Source organism: Chaetodon auriga, chromosome 11 (genome assembly GCF_051107435.1).
Source record: "Chaetodon auriga isolate fChaAug3 chromosome 11, fChaAug3.hap1, whole genome shotgun sequence".
Lineage (NCBI taxonomy): Eukaryota > Metazoa > Chordata > Actinopteri > Chaetodontiformes > Chaetodontidae > Chaetodon > Chaetodon auriga.
This window is the reverse complement of record NC_135084.1, coordinates 11,287,986-11,301,483: the sequence shown is the minus strand read 5'-3', so window position 1 is coordinate 11,301,483 and position 13,498 is coordinate 11,287,986. Positions and strand designations below refer to the sequence as shown.

The following is a 13,498-nucleotide window of genomic DNA, read 5'->3' as shown; positions in this document are numbered from 1 at the left end:
TCCTGTCGTTCACCACTAGGTGTAGCTCTGGCTCTACAAACCAAACCCGAAAAGACCTTCATATTTTGCTTGTACAACGGTAACGTCAAGCTAATAAACATAATACGGTAGTGTGAAATATGTTTAGTCGATAGGCTAAAAATAAGCTTTAAATAACCGTTTTTCTTTCTACTCGACAAAACAACGTATCCTTAACAAATGAACTATGTGGCTATTACCTGTTACAGTTAGCCAACTTGGTCACTCCAGGTGCGTTTAGGCGACTCAGTCAATCAGAGATCACGTGCGGTTAGCAACCTGTTTCGTAATGAACATCATAACAAACTGAGGAAATCCAATGCATTTATTTGAGTTTGGCAGAAAAATAAAGAATTATTGTGACTTTAAATGACCATGGTAACAAGCATAACTAACATACTAATAATATTATACTCGTGCAACTTGTCAGATATCTGACTTTCACTATTGTGAAATTTCCTTTTCTGCCACAGAGATGTTAGGAGAAAAAACGTGTAAATGTTGGGGAGTGCCTGGGTGGGAGGGATCCCTGCTGCAGGAAACCTAGGTGGCGTGCAGAGCTTCGAAGCTAAACTTTCCGAGTGCATCTGAAGAGACGGGAGTGCGTCTCTGCCTCAGACACCTGATGACTGATGATCATCCTCCAAACTCTTGAAACCAGGGGACGAATTTTCACAAGAGATTACTGTTTTTTGGATTTTGTTGAAGCAGCATAAAAAGAAAGAAGCTTTCTAAATCTTGGAGAACGAGCAGTATTACTTCATTGTCACTGGACTTTCACAGATGGCTCTGACTTTCCAACGCAGGTGTTTGCTCTTGCTCTGTTTGACAGCCGTCCACAGTGGTCATGCTGCAGTTCAGGTAAGAACAGTTTACTTTAGATTAGTTTAATGTTTAGTTTAATGCTTGATTGTCCAAGAGGATGTGCTGCCTGGACCAACCTTCTCAATAAAGTGTGCAGCTATATGAAACGTCAACATGTGATCAAACAGTAGGCCTGTTTCAGAAATATTCATGTACATTTCAGGGAAAGTAATTCATTTTTATTCTAATCCTGTTAGCCATAAAAAGTCACCCCATTAAATAATCGAATTATTTTAACCACTTCATCCATCTTGTATTATGTATAAGGCTTGTGTCATTTTCAGTTTTACCAGGTTTGTGATCACACCAGTTAACAGTTTTCACTGGAGAAATTGATACCTTCTGCATTAAGTAATAATAATAAAAAAATATCATTGTAGCGTCCGGATATGAGTCCTCTCATGTCTTTTCAGCTGGTGGCATTTCCCCTTTGCCTGGGGCAGGTAAACGGAGCAGAACACTGCCTAACTACTGCACAGGTCCAAACCATACGCACAATGAATTTAAATGTATTGAGGCTTGTTATTGTACAAAGCCCACCAAATGCCAGTGCAGGAATCCAAGGTATGCTGCACAGAGAAACTGTTCCAACGAGCATGTGATTAATAAACCCTCCTGAAAGGATTAGAGGCACTTTTCCCTGTGGAACCTTGTAATGGCTTGACAAGCTTTCCCCCTCAAGTAACTGCTTGTGGCACCCATGCTATTTTTGAGTCTGCCCATTCAGGTTTATCCAATGAGCATGTGCCGTCCTACCGCCATGCAAAATATACAGAGGAACAGCATTTTGGACTTAGGTCCCTCTGACATCTGCCAGACAGCTTTTGTCCAGCTGTGTCTGCCACTGGAGTTGTGGTAGTAAGACAAAAGGGGTGAGGGAGGGAGGGAAGAAGAGAGATGGTATGCCCAGGATATCTCACACGAGAGTGCAATGAGGTCTAATGGAAAATAGAGGAAAGCAAGTAAAAGAAACCATGGTGAGTTAGTGCATCATACAAGTAGAGTAAAATGCCTCACATCTCACTAATTGGTCTTGTCAATGTTACATAATGTATTTTGATATCGATGAAAACACTTTGTAACCTTAACAACCATATGCCCACCAATAAGATGGATTTAGTTTCAGTTACATCATGTTCCACAGCTGCACATTAATGTTTATTCACCGCTCATGTTTTATATTTTATGAGCGTTAAACTGAGCTAACCTTTATTCCTGTGCTCGTTTTCTGGTTGGAAAGTCATCGCACCCCGAAATGTTTTGCCAAGACTCTTTTATAACTCTTAATTCTGCTCATGGTGCTCGCGCTCTATTCACAGACGTGCATGGATAAGCACCAGGTGGTTGGGGTCCTTCGTCAAATGGAGAAGTTTCTGAAAGGCCAGGAGATGCGGTTTACAGAGGGCCTCAGGATCATGAAGTCAAAGCTGGCAACGCTTCAGAACTCCGTCTCCAAGCTGCCTCAAGCAGACCAGTCAGCTGGTGAGTAATGAACAGGTAACAGCACACTACACCAGCTCTAACGCCGCCCTAGCTTTCATGTCTGTCACCACAGTCATCATCATTTTCATCTTCACACGCCTTTTTCACGGCAGACATTCACATTTGTCATTGAAGGAAAGTGCAGGCTTTACTAGTAATATTAACAATGGCTCCAGTCTATTCATGTGTCCCAGTAAGCCATGCCAGTGTGACAGTGAGCCACCGTGAACAATACAAGAAGCCTTAAACTGAAGGAGCTGAAAGGAATTCAGCCATAATTCATTCTGTTATTATTTCTTTTCCCTCTGAAGCTTGTCAAGATCTAAATCTCTTCTGTGAAAAAGGTCTTTTGTCCTCTATCATCATCTTCATCAACTTGTTCTTCTACACAGTAGATGATCATATATCAAACTTTTTACTGTCAGAAATAAGTTACCCACCATAATTATTATTCTTATTATTAGCAGTAGTATTTTAATTAATCTATAATTTACTTAATAATGAATAAATGACAAACATTTTATTCATTTACAGAAATAAAATATATTACTTAAAAGCCACGCACAAACCCACACTCACAGAAACAGGTGTTTTAGGTTTATTCTGGCTGTTTGACGTCTGCACATGTTTACGTTGAGCAAGAAATGATTACATTCTGTTCTGTCTGCCATTTTACAATAAGACTGGATCATGGCATTTGGTAAGATGTAATTATCATAAACATGCATCCAACTGCTCAAGTAAATCAATCAGTGTGTGGTGTTGATAGAAGTAACTCTCACTGAGGCATGATTTTTTTTTTCTTTTACATAATATGTAAAAAAAAATACTCTACCAGTCTCTGCTTTTTGAACATTTGGTTCAGATATTGGAAGAAATCTTAAACAACTGACTCACATTTTGAAGACATCATTGAGTGGTGTATAAGGACAAGTGTGTTACATAACTGAAGATATTTATTCCATATTTCTGCAATGGTTGTTGCTGTGGTAGAAGTTTCCCATTTAAAACAATTGATTATGTTGATTTAAAGTTAGACTGTTGGATGTCATCCTGATAGTACTTTATGGTGAGTAACTATATTAAATAGACTTTATAGTCGTACTAAATAAAGATTCTTTATGCGCTTGCTGTAAAATCAATACCTCTGATGAGAGGCTGCCAAAGATACAGAAGACGTGTCTGCATTTTCTCCACTGATCATGTAAACACACAGCATATGGTTGGCTGTAAAACTGGAAGTCATTTACTCCGTGATCCATTGGACATATTTTCAGAGAAAAAGCTTCCTGAATGAGTAGTAATTTGATTTGCAATCCACGCTGTATGAAGTTTCACATATATGCATGATGTGGCTGAGGCTTTGTTCAATAAGTCACTGAATAACCGTTCAGTTCAGATTCCAGCGTATTTAATTTACAACATTTTAGGGAACATTCAATTGTTTGAAGTTGATCTTCAAACAGTTTTTCATTAACCAGGCACATCAAGAGAGCCAGATACGGCTTCTTCCATTATGGGATTATATATTCATCCTGCAGTGCGGGGCCATCTCGGTTACAGAGCTGGGTACTTGACAGGGAAGTGGATCTGTGGAATTGTGTTGTTTGGCAGCAGGCACTGAGGCCAATTTGTTAGTGATGGACCAGTGCAGTCCATAACTCTGTGGAGAGTACTTGGCAAGACAGGACAAAGCTGATATTTTACATTTACAGCAATAAAGGCTCAACAAAATGAAGAGAAGAAAGTGAAATTACAGCACTACCTGCTTAAAATGCTCAGATCAGAATGAAGATCCAACAGTCCACAGACATTTTTATTGAGATACAGTTTAATGAATTACTTATTATAGTAGAATAAAACATAGTTAGCCTACTCAAACGTATAGGTTTCCCTTTATACAATACATGCAAAAACCATAATACACACAGGTATCTCCCTGTGGCATCAGGCTCAAACTTAAGCCAAAGAATTGGTCAGAAAAAGGTACAGTGGGCTCTCATTATGCAAACCTGAGCTGGACTTGATGGAGGTCTGGCCATGAGAGACTGACTTATCACACAGTATCTTACAGCGGTCTACATTTGTGGTTGAAAGAACGGAAACATTTTCTCATAATTCGAGCTGGATGAGACATACGATTCTCATAAAAGATCACAATGTAATCCATTCATAATGTTATGTAATGTAATTATGTTATACATTATGCAAGCGTTAAACTTTCCAGACCATGCTGCATAGCAAAACATTTGGCTGCTGGTGAAGTTCTGACGAATGAAAATGGCCGGTCCTGTGCTGGTTGACTGTAAATGAGGCATTTGAACCGTCCTTTCCCACGAAGGCTCCGCACTGCCCAGTGACACGTGTATATCCCCAGGCAGAGAATGCCAGAGGATGTCGGGAGGCTTACTCCACATGTGACCAGCCTTTCTCTCGTGCTCTCTTTCTCTCTCCCACAGCTCCCACCACCTGCCCCTCTCTGGAAGCCCCCGCTCATGGAACCAAGTTTGGCTCAAAGTACTTTGCTGGACATGAGGTCCATTTCACTTGTTCCCAGGGTTACCATCTCGTTGGTTCTGCCACACGTGTCTGCCGGGACAATGGCACCTGGACCGGCGTCAGTGCCCTCTGTAAAGGTGAGCCTTTGACCCAGTGTTCTGTTTGAGTCGGGTGAGGACTGCAGTTTCACTTCAGCTACAGTATGTTTTCAGCACTGGATTAGGAGCTTTTCACCCCCATGACTTTCTCCACATACAAACATGCATCCATTATTGCCTAGTATGATTTGGTGCAATGTTTGTCTGTGTATCATTCACTGCTGAGCAAAAATCTCCGCAGACCATTTAAGGCAACCTTGGCTCAGCAGAGTCTGAATGCTGAAAGAGACGGCAGCCCCAGAGGCCAAACTGAGATCCTCGCACATACACAGATAACAGACATGAAAAGAGGCATTCTTTGGAGTAGTTGGATCTCCACAGCATACTGAATGAAGTCCTCGTTAAAATGGCATTAAATGTCTCTGAACACAGAAAAACACCTGTACTGCATTCCACTGTGGGGTGCCTTACCCTCCAGCTTTCTGCTCCTCATGAGCAGCAGTGGTTTAGCTACTGTAAGATAAAGCCCCGGTCTCTTGCTCATGTTTCCCTGCTTCTTTGACAGCAGTCCCTCTGGACAGGGTTAGGTCCAGACATTATACCCACACCATGGTCTGATAGCACAGAAGTATGCAAAGCATGCTATTGATAGCTCCTTCAGACTGCACTGGTGGCTCTCTTCCAAAAATTCCAAGTGGCATGTGCATACGTTTATTGACATTCACGGCTAGAACAACATGAGAAGGCTTGACTCTGCACAGTATTATCCCTGTTCATGTTTTTCAGCCCAGCGCAACAGGTCTAAATTTAGTCATGTTTAAAAAGCAGTATTGACTGAGTGTGAAAACCTTAAAGTTAAGAAGAGTTTAAAAATATCTAGCAGAGAGAAGTGGGCCTTTTCATGTTATGGCCCTGTGGTGGCCCCTGGGGAAGCCAAATAAACATTAAAGGGACTGGTTGTCATCCAGTAGCCTATACTGTGGCCTCAGCGCCGGAGCTCAAAGAGCAGAAGCTGCTTCGTGATTTGAACATCTGCACAACTCTGAGAGCTCACCGCACAAACAGAGCTCATAAGGCTATTTGTCCACTTGTGTCCAAACTTCGGCAGACAGAACACATTGTAGAGCCGTGTTACAGTGATAGATCATTTTACACAGGTTAAGCATCTTCTCAGCCACTGTTTGACGAGCTATCAGTTACAAATAAGACTATTAGTGGGTGACTGAATGAATCTCAACTATAGACATATCAGTATGAATACAGTAGTATTTTTACCAAGCTCCTTTTGCATTTCAGTATTGGCCATTCCTGACACTACTGTACAGTGAAAGGCATTTACAGTAATACCAGTCTGCACATGTCCAGGTGGAGGCCATAGAAACACTTAAAAAAATGTTTTATGGGAACTTGTTAAGAAGGTGTTGACAACAAGATACTTCACTACTGCTTGTTTTGCTGAATGGAAAAGCCTTTAAATCTTCTAATGTGCTTCACATTGCTACACAGGAAGATATGAGAAAAACATAGAGACCAACAAGTTGCACTTTTAACTTTGAAGATGCAGATGGATTTTATTGAATTACACTTTAATGATAGCCTCCATTAAATTTCATCAAGATAAGTATTACTTTTCCAGAAATGGAACAAATAAAAGGGCATCACTGACTCACAGCTGACATGCTGTGCCCATAATGACAGTACCAGGCAGTTTCTCAGTCTTAAGTATCAGTTATCAAAGTGGGTGGACACTCATTGCCCCTCTGTGGATGGATGGTAAATGGCCTTACAGATGGTAAAGGGATTCTATGGATGGGTGATAAAAGGACTTCTGTGTGTGTCATACTCTTTCTTTTTAGTGAAACTACCATTTCAAACAGGACCCAGTCTTTACCATCACTTATGCTGTTTGATGAACAGGGCTGCAGATGATTTTGCCGTTGTGTTTTTCAACAAGTTAATGACAGGGATCACTCTCTTTTTCACCCACAGATATAAGTGAGTGTGCAAGTAATCCCTGCCAGAATGGAGGCACCTGTGTGGAAGGTGTTAACCAGTACAAATGCACCTGCCCCCAGAACTGGAGTGGCTCTCACTGCCAGCACCAAACCCAGACAGGTCAGTACCACGAAATGAACGTCTGAGATCTGCTCACGTGCATGTTAACAATGTGTCCAGCACAGGTCTCCCACTTTCATAATTTCTCCCCGAATGCAGCGCCACCTGAGTGGAGTGTTATGAATGATCCAGCGTTCAGCCGGAGACCTCGCTGTGCCCAAGTGAACCGAGCCCAGCACTGCAGCTGCGATGCGGGCTTTCACATGAGTGGCACCTCTGACAACAGCATCTGTCAGGGTGAGCTGTAATTATGTGCTACTTAATTGATCCCTGTGGGGAAATTCTCCTTTTGCTGCTCCTCCTCACAGAGAAGCAAGGTCAGCTACAGAGCAGTTCCTTCGAGCTGGCGCCCTGCTCAACGCCATCTCAGCAGGGCAAATAGCAGATGTTAGAGGGGCTTTACTGCTGGAAAGATCTCTGAATACCTGGATCATTTACTCCTTTAGTGATTAATATGGTCACAAATGAGAGTAATGTGTGGAGCCAGTCTGTGACAAACAAGATAATCCTCTCAAGAGGTCACAATCTGATTAGCATCCGTTTAGGTCACAGTCCAATTGCTTTTAAGATGTAGTTTGTTGAGTAACATTTTGAAATGGGAGCTTTCATGCAGCTACTCCAACTGTGTTGATGTCCAGGATACTCAAAGGGCAAAACTAAGGCACCTAAATACTGACAACAACCTGAGAGAAAGACACAACATGCCTTGGTTCCTCAGTGTGTTGTAAACTAAACAGTGTGTATGAGGTATATCATTACCTATGTCCCAAACATCTCCTCCCTCATAGCTACTCTTATATGCACAGTGCCATGGCCTGGTCATGTGACGCATGTTTATAGCAGGCACGTACATCCATTTCCTTCTCTCAACAGATGTAAATGAGTGTGAAGTGTACCGGCTGGACCAAGGAGGGAAGCTGTGCGTCCATGAGTGTGTGAACATCCCAGGCTCGTACCACTGCTCTTGCCCCAAAGGCTACAAGTTGCTCCCAGACGGGCGGAGCTGTGAGGGTGAGTGACAAGAGGGAGCAGAGGACAAAGGCTCATTCACGGGGGCCCTGGCTGCCGATCTGGCTGCAGCTCCGGAGAGTAATACCTGTGATTTAGAAAGATGAGGAGCCTTTAACAGCGGAGCGTTCAGTCTCTGCAGAGGTGTCTGTCAGCCCACTTTCATTTACACCCCTGAAGCTGACGATGCTTGCCAGCGGAATGAATGACCTCACCCTTTCCCGGCAGAAGGGTTCTTTAGGACATGAGGCGTTTGCCGGAGACTAAACTAGAAAAAAACCAAATAAACAATCACAGCACAGCACCCCCTGCTCACACTGTGGTAACCAGGAAGCAGGGAGTCTGTCTGGCAAGTCTCTCTTCCCGATTCTCATTCTTACATACCTTTGCTGTTTTGTCTTCCAGATGTGGACGAGTGTTTAAGCCAGCAGCACAACTGTAGCCGCGGGACAACTTGTATCAACACAGGGGGAGGCTTTCAGTGTGTCAACCCGGAGTGCCCCCGTTCTCATGGCAACATCAGCTATGTCAAGACATCTCCCTTGTAAGTGGATACACCCCAACGTGACCCGACTTTGTCAGTGAAAAGCTGTAGAGGAACATAAACCGGGATCATGTCCTCCACGTTTCAGTAGGAAATTGTCATCAACTTTCAAATGGCCATCTGTACACAAAGTCAGACCCAACCGTGAGGCACTAATGGGCTCCTGGCAGACATTTTGACTTGTAATAGCAAGAAAAAGCACAATTTAAACTGACGATTGCTGTGTTCAGGTGTGCCAACAATCCATGCCAGTGACTCAGGGTGCACAGTAAGAGGTCAGAATACATGTATCTGCATTAAGAAAGGTCTATCATTGAAAAGGTGCACTTGAACAAGGTAACCTAAAATACTTCAAGAGACTCAGGCTTCATAAATCTTGGGATTGATTTTGGTGGTTTTGGCCATCATTGCTATTGGTGGAAACAGCATTAAACTCGCCCTGACAACCGCTGAGATCTGGCAAGGCAGCAATATTACTAACATCCAAGTTAACCAAACTTTTTGAGCAGAGGAGGCTGCAGATGAAGCCGTGACTAAAGCTGCCATAAACGTGCATCACAGTTTGCCAACACGCATCCTGGTTCAACTTTGACCTGCTGTACTTGCTGTAGTTGCGTGCAGTGAGAGGCTATCTCTTGCTGGGTGCACTCACAATCAGTTTTACCTTCATATCAAGTGGTTTAGACCGCTGATTTGCGTGATCATCTGGCTGGTCGAGATTCTTTTTCCCATCAGATTTTATTGCATTATTATAATGATATCATAACCAATGGAAGTGATGACAATAAAAAATAAGAGTTGTGGTTATAGCTATGTCACCATGATGCAAATCATTCCTGACAAAGAGCCTGCATACTCAGCAGAACTTCGCTATGTGACCTCTTTTTTTTTTTTTTCCAATTTAAAGCCATGTAGAACATCGGTGTCCTGGCCAAATGTTTGGAGACATTACAACTTCCATCTCCCCATTTGCCAGTCACCAGCAAGCTGCCTCATTTAAGAGTATGAAACAAAGCTCTGTCTGCTTCTACTGAACCATCAACGTGGTGAAGTAGTGCTCCACTGCCAGCAAAGGGGATGGATTAATGTTTGGGAAAACACTTGTAACAAGGGAGAGAGCGGCAAATCGAATGAGACAGTAGCCATGCCCCCGTTTCATCATACATGCTAACGCTAAGCAGGGTCTGATTTTGTAATGCATTCACCGTGAAGAAGTAAGTGGCTGAATTAAGTATGGGTTTAAAGGTAAGTGTGCAATTCCACTTTATTTTTGGTCTGTCCCACAATGCAGCGCTTAAAGGAAATAGCTACTCACAGCTGCAGGAAATTAAAACAAATTTCAGATGATGGCGAGACAGCATCTGGGAGATCTCAGAAAAAATGACAAAATGACCGCATTACGTGACAAATGTTCAACACACATTTTGCACTGCTTAATAGGTCTTTGCTGCATTTCTTTCCTGCAGTCAGTGTGAGAGAAACCCCTGCCCCATGGACAGCCGCTCCTGCCACCTGGCTCCTAAGACTGTGTCCTTCCACTACCTGTCTCTGCCGTCCAACCCGCAGACGCCTGCCACGCTGTTCCGCATGGCGACCGCCGCCGCCCCAGGGCGCACCGGGCCGGACAGCCTGCGCTTTGGCATTGTGGGCGGAAACTCCCGAGGCATCTTCGTCATGCAGCGCTCAGACAGGCAGACCGGTGAGCTGATACTGGTCCAGCAGCTGCGTGGACCGCAGGAGATCAGCGTTGATGTGGACATGTCTGAGTACAGTGACCGCACCTTTCAGGCCAAGCACGTGGCCAGGGTCCACGTTCTGGTTTCACCTTACAACTTCTGAGACAAGCTCGCGAAGGAGGAAGACTAGAGACAGAAGGGCGAAGAGAAACAAGGAAGATTGTGTGATGGGCACTGAGTTTACTCATACTGTTTCTTCATCCCCAGGTCATTTATCTGTGTAGCTGAGGCCATCGTTCATTCAGTGGCCAAATTACCAAAAGAGTAACAGAGTGACAAGCTGATATTTAACAGTTATATTATGAATAACAATATATGTCAGAAAACATCATAGATGCTTCTTTAAACAGTGTCGGTGTGAGCTTTGACTGATGATGTTTGACTGAGTGCGTTTGAATGCATGAAAACCAGCTAAACAAAAGCGTAATGAATGGGTTGGGAGGGACGGACACCTGCTTTTGTCATTGCTGTTGCTTTTATGTCATGTGTTATGTGTTTCTATTATTATGTCCATCATAGATCATGTCTGTGTAGCTCAGGGTCAGGCCCTGGGGCTGATGCACTGCCTTCGCTTTATTGATGATAAATCCCTATAAGACATTAGTGCTCCCATGGCTCTAATTTATTGGAAATATTATTGCTGGTGTCTACATTGTAACATACTGTATGCCACGTGTTTATCTTCCATCATATACTGTATATTTGTTTTGGGTTTTTTGTACTAGCTTGCCTTGTTTAGGGCACCATTCATTATTCTAAGGGAGTTGTTTTTAACAGTAGATACAGTACTGTACCTGGGCATTTTTCCTCTATCACTCATATTCTGTATGTTACCCAGAAATAGCCTCATTATATTCTAAATCAAGGATAATTTGGCAAGCTTGCCAATGCACTACACAATTTATCTGGAATTTTAATTGTCTTTATGTAACTGAAATAAAGTCAATCCAACATTTCAGTATTTGTTAGAGCTGCCTCGCTTGATGCTGAACAGTGTGGTATTAAATGTCCCTGTGGCAGTGCTTGTTTTCATTCTGCATCCATTATGAGTGAATTTAATGAGCGAAATTTAAACCATGGTACAGGTGATAAATGAACGCTGGATGGCTGTAAAAACTTATCTGACCGAATGGATGAAAAGTTGGAAAGAAAGAATGTGTTTTATAAGATGACCCCTGGGGTAGCAGTTCGTAGACAATACAAGTCAAAGCAGTGTTTTTCATGTCTCGGAAACAAGAATCGCAGTATTTCTATCTGACTTGAATACGAGGAACAGTAGGTTTAGCTGTCACATTTTCAAAAACATCTCTCTGTGTGTCTATTTGTCAGAGAAACAAGAGACTAATGTTCACCACATGTGTTCTCTTAACTTCCTTCACGTCTCCATCCAGGGGTTTACACTGCAATAAAAGGAGCCAGAAGAGCTGCATGCTTCCAGGGGGAGGAGGGCTGGATGGTGAGAATCAAAAAACAAGCCCTGACGGAACACACTGCTCTGAAAATGACGGTGTGCCTTTTAATGGCAGGCGTCACTTCCTTCAGTAACCGTACCAGGAGCGCTCACATTGCAGCCTTTGTGTCAGGCTCCTCCAGCTGTTTGATGTTCACATGTTTCGTCCACTCTGAGGAGGAAGGATATCACCAGAGGCAACTGGAGAGTGCTGAGCCTCATAACACGGGCCATTTGCTGGAGAGTAACCGTAATAGTAGTGACATATACAGCAGACACACAAAGATGCAGTGGCCTGCAGTGAATACCAATATGAGGAAGCTTATATTGTGTTTGTGAAACTTCAAGTAAATGTCTTGTAATGGTGGTATGGAAATATCTGTGATCACGGTTCCACTTTACCAATGCAAGTTCCCTGTGCCTTAACTGTCAGTGCTGAACTTCAGGCTGAAACGGGCACAAAAACAGCTAAATTGTGGTAATTGGACACATCTCAGAAATCATGACATTAGGCAAAATACAGGAAACCTGCAGTCCCAAAACGGGACAAGTAAAAACTCAGCAACACTGGCTGAAGAAGAGCATAAACTAGTGCTTTGAGCTTTAGTAATCTGCTTTGTTACTGCAGGGCTAGAGTGCATTATTATTTTGTGGTTGGGACTATAAAGCTCCTGGTCAAACAGCACCTATAAAAAGCACATGCACCTTTTCACAAAACAAAGGAAACAATCTCCACATCATAAATTCTTGAAATTCCAGTACGCACAGTGTCCTCCTACAACGTCTCTGAACTTCACCTATTTAAGCACAAAACCATAAGTCATTCAGTCGAAACACCTTAAATCTATGGATCTCCATGAAAACAGAAAAGAGGCATGTGCGATGCTGGTGGGTTAGTCCAGAATGAAAGACAGTGGAGGAATTCTGTTCTACTTTTATTATCCAGGAGGGGGGAGAGGTCGCCTGTGGATCATCTTTCATGTGGGATAAATGTTTGGAGGAGCTCCACAAATATGTGAGAGTATAGGAAAGCAGACTGCGTGTCCCTTTGCTTTCGGCTCTGGCTTTGAAGTGGCCTGTAATCTGCCATTTCAGGCCATAATAATGACATGCTTTATCCATATATTATACTGTTTGATGCACTCTTATTATCAGCTCAGACAGAACATTCATGTATGATGGGTCGTAAAAAATGAATGAATTTATGCTGCAGGTTGCTCAGATGTAACACTCAGATCATGATGGATCCAGGTCATTGGTGGTTTCAGAAATGTTATTTTACTTTTAGCTGAAACTCTGTCTTCTTTATTGTGGGGGTCTCTGATGCTTGTGTTTTAACCCGAACACCTGGTATAAAGGTGCACCTTTAATTTCAAAGGTTTAATAAGTTTGGTCTCCATAAAACAACTTGAATGTCAGGATATTGGGTTGTTTGTGTATTTTATGTTGTTTCAGCCCTCTTAGTAACAAGCCTATTAAAGGCTGATGGCTCGAGAGCAAACTCGGCAACAGGGCTTCATTCAACCTCTCAGTGCTTCAGTCTCTGTGTTTCATTATCGTTCATCATAATTTTCCTCACAATCACCCATTCATTCAACAGTTTCTTCTATTTCCTCCTGAACCTGGTGTTCGAAAACCAGCTTTAAAAAGAAACAGATTTTAAGTGATGTCGCAAAATCACATC

At 42.7% G+C, this 13,498-nt stretch overlaps 1 protein-coding gene across 1 annotated transcript; it reads left to right on the top strand.

Moving 5' to 3' along the window:
- Nucleotides 1–588: 588 nt before the first annotated feature.
- On the top strand, nt 589–11,324 carry fbln7 (fibulin 7). Its single transcript, XM_076743162.1, has 8 exons — nt 589–879; nt 2,202–2,364; nt 4,824–5,000; nt 6,951–7,076; nt 7,176–7,313; nt 7,950–8,087; nt 8,490–8,628; nt 10,095–11,324. Exons 1-8 carry the CDS (start codon nt 802–804, stop codon nt 10,465–10,467), a joined length of 1,332 nt encoding a protein of 443 aa, XP_076599277.1. The 5' UTR covers nt 589–801; the 3' UTR covers nt 10,468–11,324.
- The last annotated feature ends 2,174 nt before the right edge of the window (nt 11,325–13,498 follow it).

Coding starts and splice junctions, on each gene's coding strand:
- fbln7 (XM_076743162.1), top strand. CDS start 802: ATGGCTCTGACTTTCCAACGCAGGTGTTTGCTCTTGCTCTGTTTGACA. Junction 8,088..8,489: donor AGACGGGCGGAGCTGTGAGG/GTGAGTGACAAG, acceptor TTTGTCTTCCAG/ATGTGGACGAGTGTTTAAGC. Junction 8,629..10,094: donor TATGTCAAGACATCTCCCTT/GTAAGTGGATAC, acceptor TCTTTCCTGCAG/TCAGTGTGAGAGAAACCCCT.